The 24,606-nt window shown below is 38.0% G+C and overlaps 1 protein-coding gene across 1 annotated transcript in view; it reads left to right on the plus strand.

Annotated features, from left to right (window-relative positions):
* The window catches only part of COL25A1 (collagen type XXV alpha 1 chain), a 438,508-nt gene that overhangs the window by 397,393 nt on the left and 16,509 nt on the right, over nt 1-24,606 (plus strand). Inside the window, exons 22-34 of the mRNA XM_039542396.1 lie at nt 80-148; nt 1,197-1,241; nt 3,212-3,256; nt 4,715-4,792; nt 7,405-7,428; nt 8,935-8,979; nt 11,685-11,729; nt 12,022-12,102; nt 14,350-14,412; nt 16,624-16,674; nt 17,000-17,026; nt 22,450-22,485; nt 23,375-23,428. Of these exons, the coding sequence (XP_039398330.1) occupies nt 80-148; nt 1,197-1,241; nt 3,212-3,256; nt 4,715-4,792; nt 7,405-7,428; nt 8,935-8,979; nt 11,685-11,729; nt 12,022-12,102; nt 14,350-14,412; nt 16,624-16,674; nt 17,000-17,026; nt 22,450-22,485; nt 23,375-23,428 (663 nt within the window). The remainder of the gene's footprint in view (nt 1-79; nt 149-1,196; nt 1,242-3,211; nt 3,257-4,714; nt 4,793-7,404; nt 7,429-8,934; nt 8,980-11,684; nt 11,730-12,021; nt 12,103-14,349; nt 14,413-16,623; nt 16,675-16,999; nt 17,027-22,449; nt 22,486-23,374; nt 23,429-24,606) is intronic.

Raw genomic sequence — 24,606 nt, forward strand, 5'->3', positions numbered from 1 at the left:
CTGAACTGACTTTGTACTATACTAAAGGTTGCAAGTGGTTTGTGATGCGTACATACATGTGTGTTGTAATCTTTGACAGGGTGAAAGAGGAGAAGTAGGGCCTCCTGGAAAGGGTGAGCGAGGTGAACCTGGAGTTCCTGGGCCAAAGGTCAGTCTGGTTTAACACTGGCAATGTTTTGTTAGTTTTATAGATATAAATATTCAATAACTGCTTCAAGTAACCAGAACAAAACTTTGCAAGTGAGCTTTAAAGGAGAACACGGTAAATTCGTCCCTGTACACTGCTACTACTCGGGCAGTTAGCCTCTGCCACCATAGCTACACTGCTATTTTTAGTGTGTTAGATCATCACAGCTAGTGTGTGGACATCTGCCCGAGCTGGAAATTATACCTCCAGCAGCAGTGTAGAGATACCCACAGTTTAGTCCAGAAGCCAGAGGTAGCATAGTGTTCACAACTGCAGAATTAGGCCCTAAGTGGAATCCATTATTTGGACTGAAGGAGACAGATCCTCAGATGGTATAAATTGTGATGGAGCTATGGCAACTGACAAAGATGAAGCTCTGCCCTGATGTGTCTATAAGCACCCTAGTTTGAGCTGTTCGAACACTGTGACCTTTCAAGTTCAGAGAAAATCCATTCTGCTTCTTGTTTTCTAAGAAAAAATAAAGAAATAACCCTAAATACATTTTAATATCTTCCGAGCATTTTCTACTGCATTGGTGATTGAGTTTTCTACTCTTGGCATATCTTGAAATGGTAGTCTGGCTTCTCTGTCAGGTAGATCTTTATTCAGCTATACTTCCTGGGAAAACTATTGTGGTAACACTTTATTTTAGCAGTACTATTCTGTAAACACTAATCACTTCTCAGTTCTTGGAGGGCCTAACGGTACAGTGGGCACCCCCTGCAAGCCAGAATTATTTGTGCCAGCCTCTGCAAGAATCGATAAGAGAATACTTGGTGAAATTCCTGTGGAAGAAGGGAACCAATAGCGTGTGCACATCGATACTAAATAATTCATTATTCTGGGTGCTATTAAACTCAGTACTAGATGGATTCATGAGGTTGTTCATAGAAAATAAAGTGTTTCCACTGCTCTCTACTACTACTAGCCAGAACTAATCTCTTTTCCTCTCCCCTTTCCTTTCTCTCTCATTTTTCTTCTGTCCATCTTTTATGTCTTCCTCACACAGGGAAAATCAGGCGAATCTGGAAATAGAGGCCCAAAGGGGTCAAAGGTCAGTGTCAACTGAATTGCCCTTTTTGGTGTAATATGAAGATTTCCAGGGCAAATTATTAGTAATATCCCATTGACTTTGATTTAGCAAGAAATGATAACTGATCCTGCAGTCTTCATACAAGCAAAACTCCCATGGGTTTCATTGGGCTTCTTAACTGTAAGGTCTGCAGAATCAAGTGTTATATATTTTGTATGCCATGATTGTGCTCTTTCTTTCTCTGTTGTAACATCTTAAAATGATTAGTCTCTTTTTTGTCTGTTCTTTTTTTCCATGTACCTACTTTCTCTCTCTCTGTTTGATGGTTGTGTTTTAATCTATTTTCTTTGGGATGGGAGGAAAGAGCTGTTAAACTTGGTACTTTCCACATTTTGCTGATCCAATAACCATTGAAAAGTATTTGATTTAAATATAATTTCTTATTGTTATTCTGCTGATCTTTTGTGAGGGGTTCGTGGCTGTTTATTTTGAATCTTGGGCAATGAGATGTACCAGGCTTGGGTCTCTCAGATTTGTCTTCTAGATAGTTGAAAAACTACCATGGACCTTGACAAAAAGTTAAAGTCAATACCAAAGGATACACAAAAGCAGTGACAGTAAAAATTTTCAATGGATTTGCAATATTTTTTGCAAAATCTTACGCTTACTAGTGTCTGACAGTTTATGCTACACAAAATAAAACTGTAATAAATATTATTTTATTTAATTAAATCACTTTGAGAGAGCAATCTATATTGCTCGCAACGTTGACCCTGAATTGGCAGTATATCTCCATTTGGCAAAACACATAAGCACACAATTAAAGTTAAGTAAGTACTTCAGTCCCATTGACTTCATAAAGTTAAGCATATTCTCATAGTGAATAATACAATGTAAAAAGTGGTTCACAGAACCAAGGTGGTGTATTTAATTGAATTTACTGACACTACTGCCAACCACTAAAGCTTGCTGTGAAAGTGGCCGTGAATGTGATATAAGTCCCAGGCACTAGATTTCAGGTTATGAAGACAAGGGCCACTCACAGAGTTTACCTTTATGGATAAAGTTTTCTCCACCCCTCTGAGCTTATTAGTGACAGCCAGGAGGAAAAAGATGAGAGTGAGATGATAAAGATCTTTATTCCATCTGGGATACTAGGGCAAAGAAATCATTAAATGCTGACAACGATGATGTGGTGATAAGAGAGGCAGTGACTGAAGAAATTCTGCAACCCCAGTGGGAGTAATGAGCACAGAAGGAAATGCATGTGCGGTTTGAAAAATCCCTTTTGAAGAAGTTGTGTGGCAATTGCGGAGGGTGTGTCTACACAGCAGTTAAACACCTGGGTATGTCTACACCCGTGGCTAGTCCATGTCAGCTGGCTCAGGCTCACAGAGCTTGGGCTGTGGAGCTGTAAAATTGCAGTGTAGAAATTTGGACTCTGGGACCACGTGAGGGGGGAGGGTCCCAAAGCTCAGGCTCCAGCCTGAACCCAAAGATTTACACCATAATTTTACAGCCCCGCAGCCCAAGCCCCATGGGTCTGAGTCAGTGACACAGACCAGCCACAAGTGTAGACATACCCTGATTGACTTACCCCTTGAGCTTTCTTGTGAAGCTTCTGATAGTGGGGTATCCAGGCCATCAAGAATGGGGAAGTTTAAATGATCTAATTTTCAGTCTGCCTTTTATTTGATCCTTTGTTATTTCTTAAGCTACCCCGGTAATGTATTATATAGCAAATGCTACACACAAAGAGCCAAACTCTGTTCTCAGTTGCAACAGTCTCAATCCTCACACTCCATTGACTTCAGTGGATTTATCCCTATGTAACTAAAACCCATATTCTATTTGTTTTTAAACCCATGTCAAGTTTTTTTATTTTGTTTTTAAAAATAAAGTATATACTCGACTTGGAGGGTAATAAAAATATTTAAACTATTGAACAGATTGTTTATCTTTGTTTGCTTACAAATATTACTTTTCCATAGGGTGATCCTGGAGACAAAGGTGATTCAGGAGCAATAGGTCCTAGGGTAAGTGTACTTCATTTTAACCCAGGGCTTTGGAGCTGTGCTCTGGCTCCGGAGCAAGTTCCAGGCAAAAACCTGCAGCTCCACTGCTCCGGAGCTGCTCCGCCCTTCAGCTGTGGGCTCTGCTCCAAAGCCTTGTTTTAACCTGTCCAATGGAAATCTCAATTGTTGTAGGCCAAGTCAACAACTACAGTTGAAAGCGAGTTAGCACGAGCCAGGGTTAAACGTGATTGTTACTAACATGGTTGTGTCATGAAGAGGGTTTCTAACTGGAGTTCAGTGTCAACAGAGAAAGCTATGTTATAAATCATACTCTAGATGCCTAGAAGATTAGTAATATCTTTTACTGGACCACCTTCTGTTGGTGAGAGAGACACGCTTTTGAGCTCCGTGTAAGCTCACCCACCGTGTCTCTCTAGTATCCTGGAATCAACACAGCTACAACAACACAGCATAGAAGATGAGTCATCTTTCAGTGCTGTTTGACTAATATTTGCCCTGCTGTAGCAGTCACTTGATTTTCAGGTGAAGTTTAAAGTGTGGTATGGATCTATCCTATAAAATCCTAAATTGCCTGGATCTCACCCATCTGGAAGATCTCCTCCCTGCCAGGCTTTCTCTAAGGAAGGGAGAGAGTAGATTGGGAAACTGACTGAGAGGATAGGGGGATTCTGGATTGAAAGATGTTGTTTGAGGTTTGCAAAATTTCATAGGCAGGGTCTGGTTTTTCACTTGAATGATCCAAGAGAGTAGGCCTGACACAGCACCTTCTTTCAGTGGTTTATCTAAATGGTTTTATGTATTGGTGTTACCTGTTGGAGCACAATGCACTGTGTTATGATTTACTCATTCATATTTATATTTTTAAAAATGTTTGTTCCTCTTAAAACAACCTTTGGTTTTAGGCTAACTTTTGCAGACTGTGATTTATTGAAAATGCTATTAAGTGATCAAATATACTGTACCGAGATCTAGAAAAAAGTTCAGGAAACAAATGTGAATGAATAAATAGTGCAAGTGTCAGAAAACAACCCCATCTCTACACTAGGTCATGGAAACCATATAGAAAACATGCTTATGATAACTGTGTTTAAACAGTATTGTTGCTAGCACAGTCTCAGCTGCAGTGTGAAAGAGGCTTGGGTCAATATTTCTTTTCTGAAAACTTCTTTAATTAAAATATAAAAATATGAGAAAGAAACTAATGAGTTATGGGGCCCAAATGGAGACACAAGATTCAGATCTAAACTTTGCTTCTGGTTCTCATCTTTATCATGGGCCATCCAAAACCTGGATCTTAACAACCCTTAACTTTTCAGCTCACGGAGATCTTTCAAACAAATGCTGACTATAGAATAAAACAGTCTCAGATAGACTAAACGAGACTAGGATAGAACAATCAGTCACTAAGAGTTTGTGTGCTTGATTCAAATAATGTAGTATTTGGGGGATATGTTACAGGGCCCGCCTGGACAAAAGGGAGACCAAGGTGCAACAGAGATAATTGACTACAATGGCAATATCCATGAAGCTCTGCAGGTATGTGAGCATAAAGAAGCTCAAATGAATCAATACAGGAAGAAAAGCTCTTTGGCATAATTATATTTTTCTTTTGCATAGGACATGAAATTACTGCACCATAGTATCTTATAGATTTGCTATAAATATTAATTAGGAATCTCCTGTGCTTGGAAGCTAGATTTTCTTTTTGGTGTTACACAAAGAGTTTCTTTGATACAGTGGTGAGGGAATTAGGTGTATATATCCCCTGGACTGTATTGACATCATCTGATGAGGCCGGAACTGATTCATTGCTGGCTCCACAGCTGTTAGTGCTAAATTCATCTAATAAACCACTTACACAGATCCCACAGAAGTGTCTGCTTTTCAGTTCAAGAAGAATAACATTGACCGTCTTTCTTTGTCTTTGTCTTTTTCTTCTCCTCCTCCTCTTACTCTTTCCACAAAATGTAAAGAGCAGAAACTTTGAGGTTTGGAAACCAACTCACTTGACTCCATTAGCAAGCTGTGGATTCAATCAGCATCTTGAATTAGGATCCTTAGCAATAAATATACACCTCTACCCCGATATAACGCGACCCGATATAATACAAATTCAGATATAACGCGGTAAAGCAGCGTTCCAAGGGGGAGGGATTGCATGCTCCAGCAGATCAAAGCAAGTTCGATATAACGTGGTTTCACCTATAATGCAGTAAGATGTTTTGGCTCCTGAGGACAGCGTTATATCAGGGTAGAGATGTATTAAATACCCTAGCATTGGTGGCCTTATTTACTCAGCCCTAGAAAAATAAATGTTTTACAAAAAGGGTGAGTGAATGTTCACATGAAAGCCAAGTGTACCAGGGTGACTTGCAAGCTACAAGAACAGTATTTGGTGACCTTGCTAACTACCAATTCAGTCCTATGAGATGGCAAGCACGCAACCGCAATTTTCATTGTGCCAAATTTTTGGAGGTTCTGGGACTTGCAACTCCTATTGAAGTTAATAGGAATTTTCAGTATTCAGTGGGTGCTCAGTACCTCTCAGAATGTAAGTAGAAGTTGACACAGTTCACAGGATCCAGTGCCTCTGTCTGAATTTTTATACAATTTGGGAAGACATTATAAAGCAGCCTGGAGGACTAAGACCAATTTACAGTTGCTCAAGTTCGTGCCTCCTATTCCATTTCATGTGTCACTGGAGAATCACACATCTTAGTCCATCAACACAGAAAACAGTGATATAGAAATTATCACCACAGTTCAAGCAAGAACCCTGCAGTTTATGTATCTTTGACCTAGAAAACCAGACACAAAATACATAAGTGAATCTCTATTTGGGTCTGCTCCTTCTATGATTCTATGATTCTACTCCTCACAGAGGCAAAAGTGAATAGCTGAAGTGGAAATTTTACCTTTGGAGGAACTGCAGGATCAGATGGTTTATGTATTAAAATTTTAAATATATAGTTAGAAATGAACTCTGAATATATATATTAAAATATATATATTTTAAATATATAGCTAGAAATTAATGTGAAAACTGTATATTACTGCATTTGGCATAATTAATTTAGTTATTTATCCTGTAAATTAGCAGAATTGAATTTTTCTTCTATTTTAAAACTCTTTAAATACTTCCATATATAGGGTGAATGCAAATGCACCACGATATAAAATGCCATCTGCTAGAGATTTTGGTTCCAAAGTTAGCTTGTATTGATATGATTCCAGTTTTATTAAAAAAAATATTCTTTATTGTGCAATTCTCTATAAAATAGTATATGATTATATGCCTATTAAACTGAATAAGACAATCTTATATTTAGATAGATGCATTAGATGTATAAGCATCTTTGTTGGCACATAGTAAAACTATTTTCATGACTAAATACTGCCTGCCTTATTTGTGCAAGTGGTTACATTGCTGTCAATGAAAAAACCTGTGTGAGTAAGTTAAGCACAATTCAGCCCTGTGTTTAAACAATACAACCAAGTAATTTTGTATTGCCTTTTGAGAATTTTCACTACTTTTTGTTTGCTCTATCTTCTTTGAAACACAAAAAATTACCTATCTAACTATTTTGCCTTTTTTCCATTATGAAAGTACTGATCTGCCCCTCCTCCAAATGTTTTAAATGGACCTGAAGTTAACATGGCTGACATTGTGGATCAGCAACTTGGTTTGTGTAGTAACTGTTGTTACTACTAGCATCACAGCTCTGGGAATTATATTTGTTAATGACACAGAACCAGCAGAGACCTCAATATATTGGGCAAAATATCAGCTCTTAGAACAGGAGAGGTGCGGAAGATTAGTATATAGATACATATAGGAGCCAAAAGTTTTCCCCCATCAAATTCTGCTGTTGTTAAGGTACATCTTATTTGGTCCTGAAAATTTTATAGCCAGAGCCTGTAGTTTTTACTTATATAAAACTCCCATGTAAGTTAATGGGGGTAAACCACTGATACCAAGTGCAGGATTGGGCCTTGATGACTGTGTACTTTTAACTTCAGCTCTCTTAGATACAGATCTCCCAGACGCAGCACAGATTCTGGGAAGTTCATTATTAAACAAGTGAAATATTTTATTTCGGTATTCACATCTGATAACATTGTCTTTTGTTAATATATTTTGCCAACAGAGGATTACCACCCTAACTGTCACGGTAATTCCTACTGCATGACTACTTGTGATTTGTAGCTATTTTATTCTGTGTAGTTGCATGTTCGTAATTCTGCCGATTTAAGATGTATCTTCATTCATCTGATGTTGACCCTGTTCATCATCATGTATGTTTGTTCACTAAATTTTTCCTTACGATGAACATATTGTTGAAAACTAGGGCCCGATTCTTTTCCTATTGAATAATGACAAAACTCCATTGATATAAGTAGGACACAGATTAAATATGTAAGGTTCTTAGTATTGCTGTCGCTATGCACCACCTGCCAGAAGGCCAGATCCTTCATTTGCTCCGTTCTCAAATCTCTCATTAATTTAAATGGGCGTTCCGAGTGTGCAAGAAGTGCAGGATTGGGCACCAGGTCACTTTCTGTTGTCAGCCTTATTTTTCAGGGTAGACAGTTCAGTTATTTTAAATCATATTGGGTGAAAACTTTACATAGGAGTTCACATTTCCCACCCCCCCCAAGAAGTAGCCTATTTCAGTTTATAAACAGGAATATATGAGAGGGATTTAGTGTGGGGATTTCTCACACACTGTTAAAAGAACTTGTTATATGAAATACTGAAATTTTGCCAGTATCTACAGTTCACATCCTGCAGAGTGCTGAGTATTTTCTGTGCCCTGCACTCTCACTGACTCCCACTGGAGGTTTATACAGGTTGGGCCAGAGTTTGATTTCACTGGAAACTTAGGGGACTCAGTGTGTCCTAGGACGCACTTAGAATTTTGCAGAATTAGGCTCCAAAGGAGCTGCAGATTTGATCAAATTAATGTATTCCCTTTTTTGTTTAATTGTTTATTTCTAACGTTTTCACTAGGTCTGCTTTTGCCATCTTTGTAAATGTTGTTCTAACAGTGATGGAATTTGTTTGTTTTTAATGCATCCCCCCGCCCACCATTGTGCGGAGTTCAGAACAGTAAGCAATCTTATAGGCTGTTCCTGCTACAGTTGCTAGACAAAAGGAGATGAGTTAGTGATTCATGACCTCATCCCATAAAGCACTGAACATGCTCAAAGACTCTCAGCAACTTTTGGGAGATGGTCAGTACCTTGTAGCAATAGGCACCGAGGGCCTGATCCCAGGTCCATTGCAGTCAGTTGGAGTTTGTCCATTGACTTTAGTAGGCTCTGATGCCAGCTTTACATTTTTCGTACTCTGGGATTCAGTCTTGTTCCCACTGAAATCAATGGAAGCTTTGCCATTGCCATCAATGGGAGCAGCAGCCCCTTCATCAGTTCAAAACCATAACCATGCAATGTTATCTTAACACAGAATTTTGTGACTCCATAATGTCTGCTGAGAGTTGTCATTTAACAACCTGTTTGTAGCTGGTGTTGGTTCTTCCCTGTGTTAATATAAAGTTTTCTTAGATAGACTGGTTGTGTTATTAACAATGGTGAAGTTCACACTTCTGTATATCCGATATGTTCTGCAAGAACTTAGATGGTTTAAAGCTAACAGATTTATCTGTTTCTGTGTCTAGGGTCCGCCAGGGCCACCCGGACCTCAAGGAGCACAAGGCCCAAAGGTGATCTTTCTTAGTTGACACATCCTCTTTTAAAAGTCTAGGAATTTGCTACCAGAGCTGGGTGAAAATGTTTTGCCTGAAACTTTTTTCTGGTGAAAAATGTATATTGGATGACACTGAAACATTTTGAAAATTCATGTTGATTTTACCAAATTGTTTTGATCAGAAAAGAAACTAAACAAAATTCTATAAAAAATGAAATGTTTCATTATGAGATTATCTGAATGAAATGTTTCAATTTTTTTTATTCAAATTACTTTTCCTCTCAACATTTCATTTAATTTTTTAAATGAAAAAAATGCTCAAAATGATACAAAATGTTTTATTTAACCCAAAATGATTTTTTCCAATTTTTCAAAATTGCCAGTGAACCAAAAAATGTTATATGTACAGTCCTATTTTCTGTATTTTATTTGCTTACATATGTGGTTCATTTATATGTACGATATACTGTATAGAAGAGCATGTACACTTGAAATATTACACAATGGGACTTACGATATGCATCTTAATTAGTATAAAACGTTTATTTCAATATATGTACAGTTTTGGTTGGGTGTTGTGCATGAATGCCCAATAGAAAATCACCCATGCTCAGCCGATGTGGTGTAGTGCTGGTGTTGCCTCCCAAATCTTCATTGAGGTTGCTCTGTAGGCCTTCTGCTGTGGAGGAGGGTCCCAAGGTATGGCCTAGTGGTCAGGGAGGGTGATTCATGTATTTTTTTGAAGTAGCTACTTCACCAGACAATGGCTCCCATGCACATAGCAACGTCCAGATTGTTCACACTCTTGGCTGGCAGGAATAATCTGCCAACATGGAAGTGCTTGCCAAAATATGGGGACAGATTAATGCAGCTTTTATATCATATATATGCACCAGAAAGAGAAAAACACTGCACCTCTACAGCACGCTATACTGCTGCTCCAAAAAGGAACAGCATATTCTACTCCCCTGACTTGTCACCAAGATCAATATGTGCACAGAGCGCAAGGAGACTGGCTACAACCCCAAGCCATCTCTTTGGTGCTGTGGAGCACCATCAAGCCAACACCATATATGGCATTCAAGACAACTAAGACCATATTCTGCCTTGTATTTGCAGGAATATGCAAGGGTGGAGGAAGTTCCCTCTTCCACTCCAGTAAACCCACACAAAATGGAATAGAGTCTTGCTGTCTGTTTCTCTGTCATATAAAAGCTGTCTTATTAGATAACATTTATAAATTGCAATTAAAAATCTGGTTACGTTCTAATATATATATATATATATATATATATATATATATATATATATATATAAAAATAGTCTCTGTATTTTCTGTATAATGATGCACACATTTAAGTGCAGCATATAGGAGATGTATGCTATGCATTTTCCAAATGGGGCTCTGTTTATACAATCTAAATCATGAATTGCTTACATTTACAAAGAGGTTTTTTTAAAGCAGGATATGTTGAGTGAACAGTGGATCCTCCCTAAGCTGGTGTAGGATAGCTAACTGATTAATTGAGAGATAATTATCATAGTTCTTAAGAACTTATCATATAATGTATCCTCCGGGAAATCCTGTTTGGGTAGCAGCTAACTTTCTCTTAGTGATTATGAGTTCTCGTGAAGAGCAAACACTGTCTTGTGCAGCTCACACAGGAAACAATGCAATTTATTTTAAATTTATGATGCATCACATCCCATGATATCATGGGAAAATGCATCACTTTTGGTTTATCAAAAATTGTTCTTGCATTTAAAGGTTTTTCACCAAATGCCAGTATAGATGTCAGTGAGTCAGTGCAAGCATTTGTGAGAAAATACTGTCTTTCTGTTTTTCACAAGCTGGTGAGGGACAATGTATGTGAGGGCACAGAAAGACATTTCAGTAGGATCTGTGTAGCCGACAGAGTCTCTGCAGCTCCAAGTCAGGGGTAGGTTTCTGAAACTCTGGGGCTGCAGATGCAGAAGGTTACCCCTTGTTGAAGAGGATACTTTCCTGCTCAGAAATAGCCAAGGTAAAGCAGAATTCAGCCTTACAGAGGTTGGAACCAAAGGTCCCACCCTTACTCCTCTATATATCATCTTCTCCCTTGGGAATGACATTCAGGAATCAGGGCATCCTCCCACATTCTAGTGGGGCAGGGAGGCTCTTCCCTGGTTGACTGACATAATCAAATTAGCCAGGCAAGAAAATGTAAAGGGTCGGAGTGGTCCATCTTTATTCATCCAGGCTGTCAGCAACATTGTTGAGCATCCTAAACCACTGACCATAGGCTTAATCTTATGTTCATTGACGTCAATGACAAACTCCCATTTGACTTTAATGGTGCAGAGTGGGTGTTTTTTGGGAGGATGGTGGCATTTTTCTCCTGTGTAAGTCAGCCAATGTGCAGTCAATTTATACCCCTTTCTGGGCCTTACGCAATCTAGATGTCAGTGTATCTGCCCTACCAGCAGAACCCATTGTAAGTATTCTGTGTACGTAGATACTGTAGCAGATAAACTTCCACAACATGTTTCACAAGATGACATGTCTCTCTCCTATTCTCTGCAGTGTAATATGCGTCTACGTCATTCATTGTGCTGTTGTGCACAGCTAAAGTGTGGGGTTGGGGGTGTTACTGACCGACATAATTTACTTAGCACAACATAATCTCACCAATAATTGGAGTAATAAGGGAAGATAACACAATTCCACCTTATGTTTTACAGGGTGAACCAGGATCCCAAGGAACTCCAGGAGCTGAAGGGGAACAGGTACACCATGAGTACATCACCAAGGGCCAGACCCTATGAATTATGGCTTTTTTTAGAAATAATGTCACTGTACATATTATGGAAGAGGTGGGCTTAGAATTCATAATCACATGACATGGTCATACGTGACACATTATGTGATCACATACTATGCAGTGATGTGATAATAAATTCATATCTATCAGAGGCAAAAAGTCACTGTTTTACCAGTTTATCCTTGAACAAATCTAGGATTTTATTGATGTGTGAGCATTGTACAAGTCATTTTCCTGACAAAGATATGATTTTTCAGGGTCCTAAAGGCTCAAAGGGGGACGTGGGTGAGTCTGGCATACCAGGAGAAAAGGGAGGAATTGGACTCCCAGGTTTACCAGTAAGTATGCAAAATAAATTTAATTTAGCTGAAAGCTAATTTGGGTTTTTAACTTATATCTTTCACATTTGGTCATTCTTAAGTGTTTGTAAGTTTCAGAAGTAGCAGAAAACATAAAATGAAAGTGTTAGTTGTTCCATTTCTAGTCTAGGAGGAGGCATGAATGATAGACCAAAAGGTTGTTTGCCAGAACTTTTCATTCTATTTATGGACAAATAAAATCTCGTTTTGGAAAGATGTAGCTTAACTGGTATGGGGAACAGATTTATTTGTCCACTGTAAGAGTCAGCAATCACAGCAGTGCTTTGACAAAAATAAATGTGGTAACATTCAGGAGAAATTAGCTGCTTGATTACACAAGAAAGAGAGAGATCTTGATACCTGGAATCTCAGTGGCTGACTCATATTTTTGAAGGAGAGAAATTTCATAAACACTTACGAAAAGTCTATTTTTTGTATTTATAGAAGGATTTTATATCTGTATAATATCTATATAATATATACTATGTATATTTGTGGTGTGGTGTATGTATGTGTATATATATACATATTATACTAGGGCTGTCAAGTGATTAAAAAAATTAATCACGATTAATCGCACAGTTAATCGTACTGTTAAACAATAATAGAATAAAGCTGCCCGCTTCTTGTTTACAATGTCATCTGAAAGTCAGAACAGGTGTTCCCACTGTTGTAGCTGGCGTCGCAAGATATTTATGTGCCAGATGCGCCAAAGATTCATGTGTCCCTTCAACCACCATTCCAAGGGACGTGCGTCCATGCTGATGATAGGTTCTGCTCGATAACAATCCAAAGCAGTATGAACCGACGCATGTTTATTTTCATTATCTGAGTCAGATGCCACCAGCAAAAGATTGATTTTCTTTTTTGCTGGTTAGAGTTCTGTAGTTTCCACATTGGAGTATTGCTCTTTTAAGACTTCTGAAAGCATGCTCCATACCCTGTCCTGATCAGATTGTGGAAGGCACTTCAGATTCTTAAACCTTGGGTCGGTTAGAAATCTCACATTGGTACCTTCTTTGTGTTTTGTGAAATCTACAGTGAAAGTGTTCTTAAAATGAACATGTGCTGGGTCATCATCCGAGACTGCTATAACATGAAATATACAGCAGAATGTGAGTAAAACAGAGCTAGGGACATACAGTTCCCCCCCAAGGAGTTCAATGACAAATTTAATTAGTGCATTATTTTTTTAATGAGTGTCATCAGCATGGAAACATGTCCTCTGGAATGGTGGCCGAAGCATGAAGGGCCATATGATTGTTTAGCATATCTGGCATGTAAATACCTTGCAATACCAGCTACAAAAGTGCCATGCAAATGCCTGTTCTCACTTTCTGGTGACATTTTAAATAAGAAGAGGGCATTTATCTACTGTAAATGTAAACAAACTTGTTTGTCTTAGCGGTTGGCCGAACAAGAAGTAGGACTGAGTGGACTTGTAGGCGCTGAAGTTTTACATTGTTTTGTTTTTGAGTGCAGTTATGTAATAAAAAAAAAATCTACATTTGTAAGTTTTGCTTTCAAAACAAAGAGATTGCACTATAGTACTTGTATGAGGTGAATTGAAAAATACTATTTCTTTTATGATTTTTACAGTGCAAATATTTGTAATAAAAAATAATATGCACTTTGATTTCAGTTACAGCACAGAATAATATATATGAAAATGGAGGAAAACATTCAAAGTATTTAATAAACTTTGATTGGTATTTTGTTGTTTAACAGTGCAATTAAAACTGCGATTAATCACAATTAATTTTTTTGAGTTAATCGCGTTAGTTAACTGCAATTAATCAACAGCCCTAATAGATACATGTATACATAGTGTGAGTGTGTATACACACACACACACTCTCTCACATGCACGCACACTCACATGTATAATGAAATCAGTATGATTACAATAGGAAGAGCTTTTAATAAACTCCTTGCTGTCTGCACTATCTATATTTTTAACCATGCATGTTAAAATTAATATTTGTAATTGTTTGATAGTCTAGTGCTTAGTGGCTATTATCATGGGTTTTTGCAATAAGCATACATTTATAATTCATGGTGTCAAGTATGAAAGTCATGACAGTTAGAGATACAATTCCATTATAAGCAAAACTTTTATTATGAAAAGTATAAATATTTAATTACAAAAATGTTCTTTTCTCTAGCATGAATTCAACTGTTAATAAGACAGAAATAGTTTAATAACTCTTTATAATGATTTTGTAGGGAGCCAATGGTATGAAAGGAGAAAAAGGAGATGTTGGTTTGCCTGGTCCTCAAGGTCCTTCTGTAAGTCTTCCCATGCTGTTGTGATGTGCTCATTATTGTAGCAGTGATTCTCCACCTTTTCATTCTGAGGGACACTTCATATGAGAGATGATCCCTCCTACCTTCATGGATGATCCCTGCTACCAACCCCTACAGTTTCCTAATTTGAGGTTTTTTAAATGTTTCACTCTGTGATCAACCAGGGTGGGCAAGGGAGACCACTGATGGACAATAATTTGAGACTCATCTGTCTATACAGACTTCTGGAAAGCAGGTCACTAGTTTACTAATTTAGCCCTATACTATGTTTTAAAAGCTATGTAAGAATCCAGACCCCCTACATAAGTCATTGACAAAACTCCCATTGGCTTACCTGAGAATAGGAAGCATCCCTTCTTGTGTTGAATCAGAGAGAGATAAGACAGAGAGATAAGACTGATGGGAATTTCCTGTCTCAGCAATCTGTTTATCTATCTGTCAGCCTTGTACCGTAAGTATCTCAGAGGGACGGATGAGAAGCAGATCTCCAAAGGGCTATAATGATGGTAGGCCCCAATCCAAAGCCTACTAAAGTCAAATGAAGGACTTCCTTTGATTTGGTTAAGCATTATACCTGGTCCTTAACGACTTCAGGTCTGATCTTGGAAATATTTATGTATGGGTGTATTTATGTATGGGTGCATCTTTACTGGCATGAATAGTCCCATGGAAATATTCAGGATTATTCACATGAGTAAGTGTTTGCAGTATCAGACATGTATGTGGCTCTTCAAAACATTTTACAAACATATATAAAAACCTTATGCAAGGCTCTTGTGATATAGGTAAGTACCATTAGCTCAATATTATAGATCATGAAACTGAAGCAAAGAGGTTAAGCATCTTGCCGAAGACGACAGGCAGTCAATGTTAGAGCTAGGATAAGAATTCAAGAGTTGCTGGCTCCCTGTTCTGGCATTTCTAGATCCCATTTCTCACTACAGAGCACAAATGTCTCAGTCTAGTTCTGAAGGGAAAATCAATTCATTACTTTCCAACTGTGTGTGTGTGTGCGTGTGTAACTCAAAGATCTCAGCACATACTTGCTGAATTTCTTAGCAGTGTTTTTGTAAAAGGCTTATCCCCTAGAGAAAACATCCATGTGAATTGTCCTCATTTTCTGCTCCCATTGGAGACATCACCACTCCTCTCCACTCCCAGGAGATTCCCAACATCCATTATCAACCTTTCTCTCTTCATCCTATTTTATATTTTAAAACCTGCTTTGTTGACACTACACTTAACCTCAGAGGATTGGCTAGAAAAGTCATTAGTGCTGTATGTTAATCTCTAGAACTGGTGATGCTGCTCAGCAGCCCTGCTGGTAGCTCAGTACTGCTGTCATACCTCACAATTCATAGCTATTTTGCATTGAGCCCAGTGTGAGAAGTGGTATTAAGCATTATAAATACCGGAATGAAATTCTTCTTTCTGGATTTGGTGGGATCAGTAAAGTAAACCAACATATAATGAGCACATGCTGATAACCTGATTACCTGTTGTAATGACTTCATCATTGGGATGAAGCCTGAATATTTGTGCACCTAGTGCTTTTTGGGCTAAATCAAATAAGATTTGAAGAGGAAGAAGAGGGCAATCTAGACATGTCCCAAGACTTAAGGATAATTGTTTAGTTTTATTTCCATTGATCAAGATTGGAAAGGAACCAGGGAATTGCATTACAGCATCCCTCACTATTCCTGTAGAATATAGATTGCAAGTACAGCAGGGAATACGTACCAGAAAATAAGAGCCAACAGCATCCCTACTCAGACAGGATTTGAGGACATTTACTACTAGCTAATGTTTTAAAGTTATCTAATGGTTTGAGTGGAGGACTGGGAGTCAGGAGACCCTGTATTCTGTTTGTAGCTCTGCATTTGACTTTAAGTATGACCTTGGGCATGTAATTTTTTTCTCTCTGTGCCTCAGATACCCTGTCCATTAAGTGAGAATAATAGCCAAGTCTGAGAAGCACTCCAAGTGCCAAGATAAAAATGCCATATATATGTGCAAGTTATGTTGTTACTTTTTAAAGTGCTCTCCAGCAACTGCAGCACTCTGCAGTATTCTTCATCTGAATGGTGACAAATGATGTTGGCAGAAAGCTGGGGAGACAGAGTCTGACTTCCTGTATTTACAAGGGAGATTCCTTTCACTACATGAGCTAATGAGATCATTTTCTATATGTAGATCATAGGACCCCCAGGACCACCAGGGCCGCATGGGTCACCAGGCCCTATGGTAAGTCTTTCTTTCCCTGTCCCCATTGTAATGCTTGCTTAATAAAAGTGCTATGAGAGAACATGACTACTAGAGATGGGCCCAAGCCATGGATTTTGGATCTGTGTTTGGATCCTAACCCAAAGTTCTTGGGAAGTGGGGAAATTAATTGTGGGTATAAATGTGTTTCCCCGTTTTGTTCCCCCAATGAGGTTCTTAGAGGGGCAACTACTTATATTGGCACTTGCAATTTATTTTGTGAAAACAAAATTGCCGGTGCAACTTGTACCTAGAAAAGGCAACAAACCTTTATTTTCTTCATTAAAGATGGAATCTTTATTTTCAGGGACCCCATGGACTGCCTGGCCCAAAGGTAAATGAATAATTGCCTGGATTCTTTAAATCTGTAATGTGCCATGCTCTGTTCTTTGTTAACCATAGTGAAGCATGCATCTATGTTGTGTCCTTTGTCTCATTTATTTGTTAAATATTTCTGATACTCTTAAGCCTTTAGGCAGATACTCAAAGTAAAAGTTAAAGGATTTTTTTTTAATTATATTGATCTATGATCATTGCTTGTGTGTGTTTCACATGAGCATAAATTAGACTAGATTTTGATAATGATGATTGTGAACTGGTATTAAAATTACTCAGCCTCCTGTTTGCTGGTGAGAGTTTCATGCTATTCTAATTAGTGCTTTGCAATTGCCTTAAATTACACTTTAGAACACAGAGGATGAGTGTGTTGTACTTGGAGGAGGTGAAGTCAAATAAACTCGTTTCCAGATATGCCTCTTTTCCTCTTGCTCTGCTCTCTCTCTCCCATCTCCTACGCCTTCCAACACAAGTTCACCTCACTTCCCAAAATCCCCACCAGGAGTCCCACCCCAGCTTCAGTATATATCTTAGTGCTGCTGGAAACACTCCCTCATCCCTAGCATAGCATGTGTGCATGACACACACCCCAGAAGCGCTGTAAAATTCTTAGACGACAGACAGTTTCCTGAAAATATGGATGATTTTGGAAAGGTTAAAAGAAACCAGGATTTAATTTGTATTGTAATTAAATTAACACATTAATTTAAAAATTCAGTATCACACTCGAGCATAATGTATCCTGTAACAACCATTTTAATCATTACATTTCTCTTTTCATATTCAGCTTTCTAAAAAAGGATTATTTTGGTTTTGAGGTATGAGGGAATGAGACAGAAATATCCCTTTTTAAAGATTTGAGCCACAATTAGACTATGTCAAACTTTGCCTGGCATTGGAGGCTTGAGTCAGGAATGATCTTCTGAAATCAGTTCTATTTAGGGCTGTCAAGCAATTAAAAATTAATTGTGATTAATCACCTGATTTAAAAAACGTATTGTGATTAATCATGCGATTAATCACACTGTTAAACAATAATAGCATACCATTTATTTAAATATTTTGGATGTTTTCTACATTTTCAAATATTTTAATTTCAATTATAACACAGAATACAAAGTGTACAGAACTCACTTCATATTTATTTTTGATTACAAGTATTTGCACTGTGAAAAAAACAAAAGATATAGTATTTTTAAATTCATCTAATACAAGTACTGTAGTGCAATCTCCTTATCATGAAAGTTGAACTTACAAATATAGAATTATGTACAAAAAACTGCATTCAAAAATAAAACAATATAAAATTTTATTGCCTTAAAGTCCACTCAGTCCTACTTCTTGTTCAGCCAATCGCTCAGACAAACAAGTTTGTTTACATTTGCAGGAGATAATGCTGCTCACTTCTTGTTTACAATGTCACCTGAAAGTGAGAACAGGTGTTCCTGTGGCACTGTTGTAGCCGGTGTCACAAGATATTTACCTACCAGATGTGCTAAAGATTCATATGTCCCTTCATCCTTCAACCACCATTCCAACGGACGTGAGTCCATCCTGATGATGGGTTTTACTCGATAACAATCCAAAGCAGTGCAGACTGACGCATGGTCATTTTCATTATCTGAGTCGGATGCCACCAGCAGAAGGTTGATTTTCTTTTTTGGTGGTTTGGGTTCTGTAGTTTCCACATGGGAGTGTTGCTCTTTTAAGACTTCTGAAAGCACGTTTCACACCTCGTCCCTCTCAGATTTTGGAAGGCACTTCAGATTCTTAAACCTTGGGTTGAGTGCTGTAACTATCTTTAGAAATCTCACATTACTACCTTCTTTGCATTTTGTCAAATCCGCAGTGAAAGTGGCCTTAAAACGAACAACATGCTGGGTCATCATCCGAGACTGCTATAACATGAAATATATGGCAGAATGTGAGTAAAACGGAGCATGGGACATGCAGTTCTCCCCCAAGGAGTTCAGTCACAAATTTAATGAACGCATTATTTTTTTAACAAGCATCATCAGCATGGAATCATGTCCTCTGGAATGGTGGCCAAAGCATTTTAGGATTGAATGGGCTTGTAGGCTCTGAAGTTTTACATTGTTTTGTTTTCAAGTGCAATTATGTTAAAAAAAAATCTACATTTGTAAATTTCACTTTCAAGACAAAGAGATTGCACTACAGTATTTATATGAGATGGATTGAGAAATACAATTTCTTTTATCATTTTTACCATGCGTATATTTGTAATCAAGCATAATATACACTTTGATTTCAATTACAACACAGAATACTATATATTTAAAAATGTAGAAGAATATCCAAAATATTTAATAAATTTTAATTGGTATTCTATTGTTTAACAGTGCAATTAAAACTGTGATTAATTGTGATTAAGTTTTTAATTGCAATTAATTTGTTTAAGTTAATCATGTAAGTTAACTGTGATTAATTGACAGCCCTAGTTCTATTCCATATTAGCATCAGACCTGTCTTATCTCAGACTTTCGACCTGTGAGTCAGGTTTTTGTGGGATTTCTGCTTCCAAAATGTCAGGAAAGGAACATAGCCCGGATATGTCTACCCAAGCTGGAAATTACAATTTCCAGCTCCAGAGCAGACATATCCATTGACTCAAATGGAGGAAGAACAGAGAAATGGTTCCTGTTTTTAGGCAGGGTATAAAGGAGATGTCACTGAAAGCAGAAGCATAGATTAAATTCTTTTACGGTTTGTCTGGGGTTTTGTGTGGCAAAGAGAAACCTTGGGAACTGGGCATAGGGAACAGTCTTTGGCATAGAGAAAATCCTATGCATTTCCATTTCTCACTGGAAATAGGTATTGTTAGCGCCCTCAGTTGTCTATAGAGCCACCATGCTGTGGTACTTTTACATGGTGTGAAGATGTCTTCACACGTACCTTAGGTCCACCATTATTCACTTCACAATGTTTAATACAGCGATGTCTATGTAACGTCATAATCACAATCTTTCCACAATATCTTTTGTTCTACTATAAATACTGTACCTTTTTTGTGAGATCAGTGAAGGATGGGCCCCAAAAATGCATTGTCCCAATACAACACACTGCTCCTCTTAATTTCCTGTTTAACTATGTGTGCTTAAAGGTTTAAAGTATCTTTACATAAGACTGTGTTGCAAATTCCAGTTTGTCATTAGAAGAAAATGTACTTCCACACAAATTGCACCTTTCTGCAGATCTCACTGCAATTATCACTAATCTGAATAAAATGCAGTCTCTAATATTCTTGTCTAAGGTTTTTCTTTAGTTGAATTATCAGCCTATGACAGAAACGTGTGGGCATAGAGGATACTCAAAAGAGGTAGGAAAATTACAATTGACCCCACATCAGACAAATACTTCAATGATTATTTGGAAGTGATTCAAGAAAGTCTTACACAGCAGAGTTTCTTGTATTATTTCAACACACAATTGTATTTAAAATGACCAATCATTGTCTATTGTATATTTTAGCACAGGTCAATACAATATCTCCATGTAAATTGCCAGTAATCTGTGAATGCTGAATTAGTACCTTACGCTGAAAAGACCTTGCTGGTGTTTTGAACTGGAATTTGCAGCTACATCTAAGACTGGCTCTCTTCTGTCCCAGCTTAAATACCCATTGTAGCACCAAAAAATTGGCATTTATACTTTTACATTTAGGGTGAACCAGGGTTAAATGGTCTTAAAGGATTGAAGGGTGAACCAGGTCAAAAGGGTGACAGAGGGCCCCTTGGTCTTCCAGTAAGTAAAAAAAACTATTCCATTTCAGTGCAAATCGCAGACTTTTCTCTCTTCTTTCAACCAACAACTCTGGTTTACTCAACAGCATTTATAAACCTCTATCATGTTGGAGCAGAACATCAGTCTTGTTTTGTTGTACCCAGAGTCTGTACCATTGTCCAAAGTCACATGCTGTAACACACAGTGCTGTCAGTTTCTTTTTGTCACCTGTCAGTGGACAGTGTTAATAGCCCCATGAGGATGCTGTCAGCCCCATTACATTAATCATGTTGTGATTTCAATGTTGTGTGGTGTTTGTTTTAAAAACGTGGTTTTATCAAACACGTTGTGTTTTAATTTTGATGTATCCTCAGTGATATTTCATTGAAGAACTGCTGCTAAACTGAGAAGTTTGCCTGAGTCAGGACTGAGTAAAATTTGAGTGAAGACCTTGGGAATTGGCTTCTAGAATTTTAAAACATTCCCCATTCAGCCAGGGATGCTGGATTTTTATTATTATTATTATTATTATTTAATTTTTGCCTTGTACTATTCAGAACAGTTTTCATTATGGGTACTTGGCATAGATTGATCTTAAAGGGACATAACTGACTTAAAAATCACATTTCCATTTGAAAATTTTGTCCTAAGAGACATCAGAGCTGAAAGTGATTAGAAGAAAAATAGTATATTTTAGTGTGTTTCCTTTGTGCATTTGACAGCACTTTGTGAAAAGTCAATTTAATTATTTTCCACTTTATAGTCAATCTGTTTCCCCTGTTGTTGTGTGGGTCTTGCAATGATCAGAAAAAATCTGGTCAAAAGTTTTAAAAGATTTTCAGAGAGACTCAGAGGAATGTCACCTTTACCAAAAAGATTTTAGTTTCTGTCAGTGAAACTAACCATTTTCAAGTTGACAAGGTCCCTTTGATAATCCAGCAAATAGTTTCCAGTGCAACAGTCTTATGTTATTCACATAAAATCCACCAGGGGTCAGCCAGTCCCCAAGGATGGTAAACTGAATAGCCCAACCTGCAATGCATTATATGCACTTCCAGCCTGGAATTAGATTCATTGTTCATGAACATGCACTACAATTGTATTTTGCTGGTGAAAACAGGAAACATCATTGTCACCTGGGCTCTTGAAAACAAATTAAACCATTGTAATGGGGGCCAGGAATTTTGTTGGTGATGTAACACAATTTTCTTCAGCTTAAACACTTCTTATCGATGTTAAAATATATATTTTAATTTCACTGCAAAGCAGAGTAGTCAGTATTGTCAGTATTTTATTCACATTAGACAACTTGCTAGTTAATTTATAAATTATTTGTATATTAAAGCACAAGAAACACCATAATGTCTGATGTTTGTAATACTAATATATCTAGGGCCTCATTCTAATCTCAGGTACACTGTTGTAAATCAGGAGTAATTCCATCAGGTCTGTGGTGTTACATCAATGTAAAACCAGTGTAACTGAGATCAGAATCTGGCTCTTAATGTTGTATGTAATTTTTTAACTAACATATTGTAATAATGTGATCCTCATTCCAGAACCCCGTAACAGCTTATATTCGGTGTTTAATTTATGTTTATTCATCAACACCACTTACTAATCTCACATTCTTGTCATTCATGTTATACCCATCATCCATGCTTCCACCTAATCATACAGGGAGCATCTGGCTTAGACGGAAAGCCAGGACCCCGGGTGAGTCCCTTGCATTCCTGTGTCATGCTTTGCTACTGAGTCTATGTGTTTCACAGTGGTCCTATTTGCCTAGTTTATACATGTGTCTTACATGGAATGAGGCAGAATTTATCAGGCAACTTACATGATGCTGAATCTGAAGAAAGTCTTGGTACAGGTTAGCACTGGGGGACAGGTAGTACCGTGCTCTGTAGATGGGGCTCTGAATCTTAAAAAAATTCATTATGGGGTGAAATTTTGGTTGGAGCTGGCCTTGTTTATATATCTGTACAGGAAAATCTGTTAAAATGGGACATTGCTCAGTGTATCTAAGTATATTCATCTTCTTTCTGAGCTTTATGTCCATCTTGGATTTACATTGGCCTTGGAAATTGTAGCTTTGTCACTGAGACTAGCTTTCAAGTCCCATGTAAGGAGAACTGCCATTTGAATTAAGCATGCTATATATCTTCCTTTTCCTGTCTTTTATTTGTACTTTTCCCTCTGACTTCAACAATGGAAACCATTCAATGCTTGGAACCTCAATTCTGAGCTTAGAAAGCAACAACAACAACAAAAGTTAAAAAAGCAGTGGTTTCACTAGTGCTTGTTCTACTTGGTAAGATTAGGCTTCCCTATATAATCTGAAGCCCTGATGAGTTTTGTACTAACTTCATGAGACCAGGTAATACAGAGTCTGTGAGAGTGGTGCAAAACTGCTACTAGTTGATCTTGAGCCTTCTGACATTTACCAGCATAATTAAGATCTGACAATCTCAGCCTATATTTTCAGCCAGTGGGAGCTGAACTGATCCTAAGGCAGTTCCTGACTAGAATAAACCTGCAGTTAAGAACTGCTAACAGATTTCAGGGCATTTGTTTTTCACTACTTGTTTGTTTAATCTTTTAGGGTATGGATGGCCCAGTCGGTCCACATGGCCCAGCAGGTCCTAAAGGAGATAGAGTAAGTACACATTATTTAGATGTTTCTCCATATGAAGAGAACATCATGGCAAAATGTAGTTCTAAAACTAATGACACACACAAATGTTACTGAGCAGAATAGTACCTCCTGGGTTTAAGGGTTAGACTTCCTAATGTAGTTTAAAGTTCATTTTTAATCTGAAAACTGTAAAAATAGCACCTTCTTACTCATATGATCTACTCTCTGAGTCTGTTCAGTCGTATCTGCTTAATTTAGTTATTCAAATAAGTTTTTATTGCTTTTCATTCCTGTTAGCCCTGCCGCATTCACAAAGATGAGAGGAAGGGAGCTGTATGCTAGTCCTTCTTGTGCAGCAGCAGGAGAATTGTTTACTGTGTTTCAGTCAGTGACAACAAGTCAAAGATATTGACAATGTACATCGCTGAGGGTATGATTTAAAACAGAGGTCTCCAATCTGTGGGGCACACTCCCCCTTGCAGGGCACAAAGGAACATTCGGGGGGTGGGGTGACTGCTCAAAATAAAGAAGGACAAATCCAGAGTCATCCTAATAGTTGCAACCTGGTCCAGACCAACATGGTTTCCTTATCTGATGCACCTGGCCATTTGCTCACCGATCACTGTCCATGGCCTTCTGTCTGGATAGGACTAAACCCTTCAGAAAGTCCCCCAAATTGATTGTCTTGCTTGCAGATAGATTGAAAGGGTCTGCAGTCTCTAATCAAAGACTTTCTAAGTGAATATCTGGCTGCATTAATTCTTGCTATGAATCTTGTAATATTCAAGCACCTTCGGACATACATACTCACTTTACGAGGTCCATTTCCATCTCTACGGCACTTCTCAAAAAGGTACCCAGTACTGGAATATGTAAGGCCACTACTTCGGCTTCTATACATACACTCGCTGAATGCTATGAAATAACTCACGACTCAGCTTCTGATACTGTGTTCGGCTTGGCTGTACTTTCTTACTTACTGGACTCAACGCTGAAACCCCCTCTGCCTTAGCGGGAATTGCTCAGTAGTCACCTAGTGTGGAGCACCTGTAGGGACACTACTTGAAGACGAAATGGTCACTCACCCTGTGCAGTAACTGTAGTTCTTCAAGATATGTGTCCCTATGGGTGCTCCACTACCTGCCTTCCTTCCCTGCTGCTTTGCAGTTCTCTGTTATAAGGCTTCACGGTAGAGAAGG

The sequence above is a fragment of the Mauremys reevesii genome, linkage group 5 (genome assembly GCF_016161935.1).
Source record: "Mauremys reevesii isolate NIE-2019 linkage group 5, ASM1616193v1, whole genome shotgun sequence".
Taxonomy (NCBI): domain Eukaryota; kingdom Metazoa; phylum Chordata; order Testudines; family Geoemydidae; genus Mauremys; species Mauremys reevesii.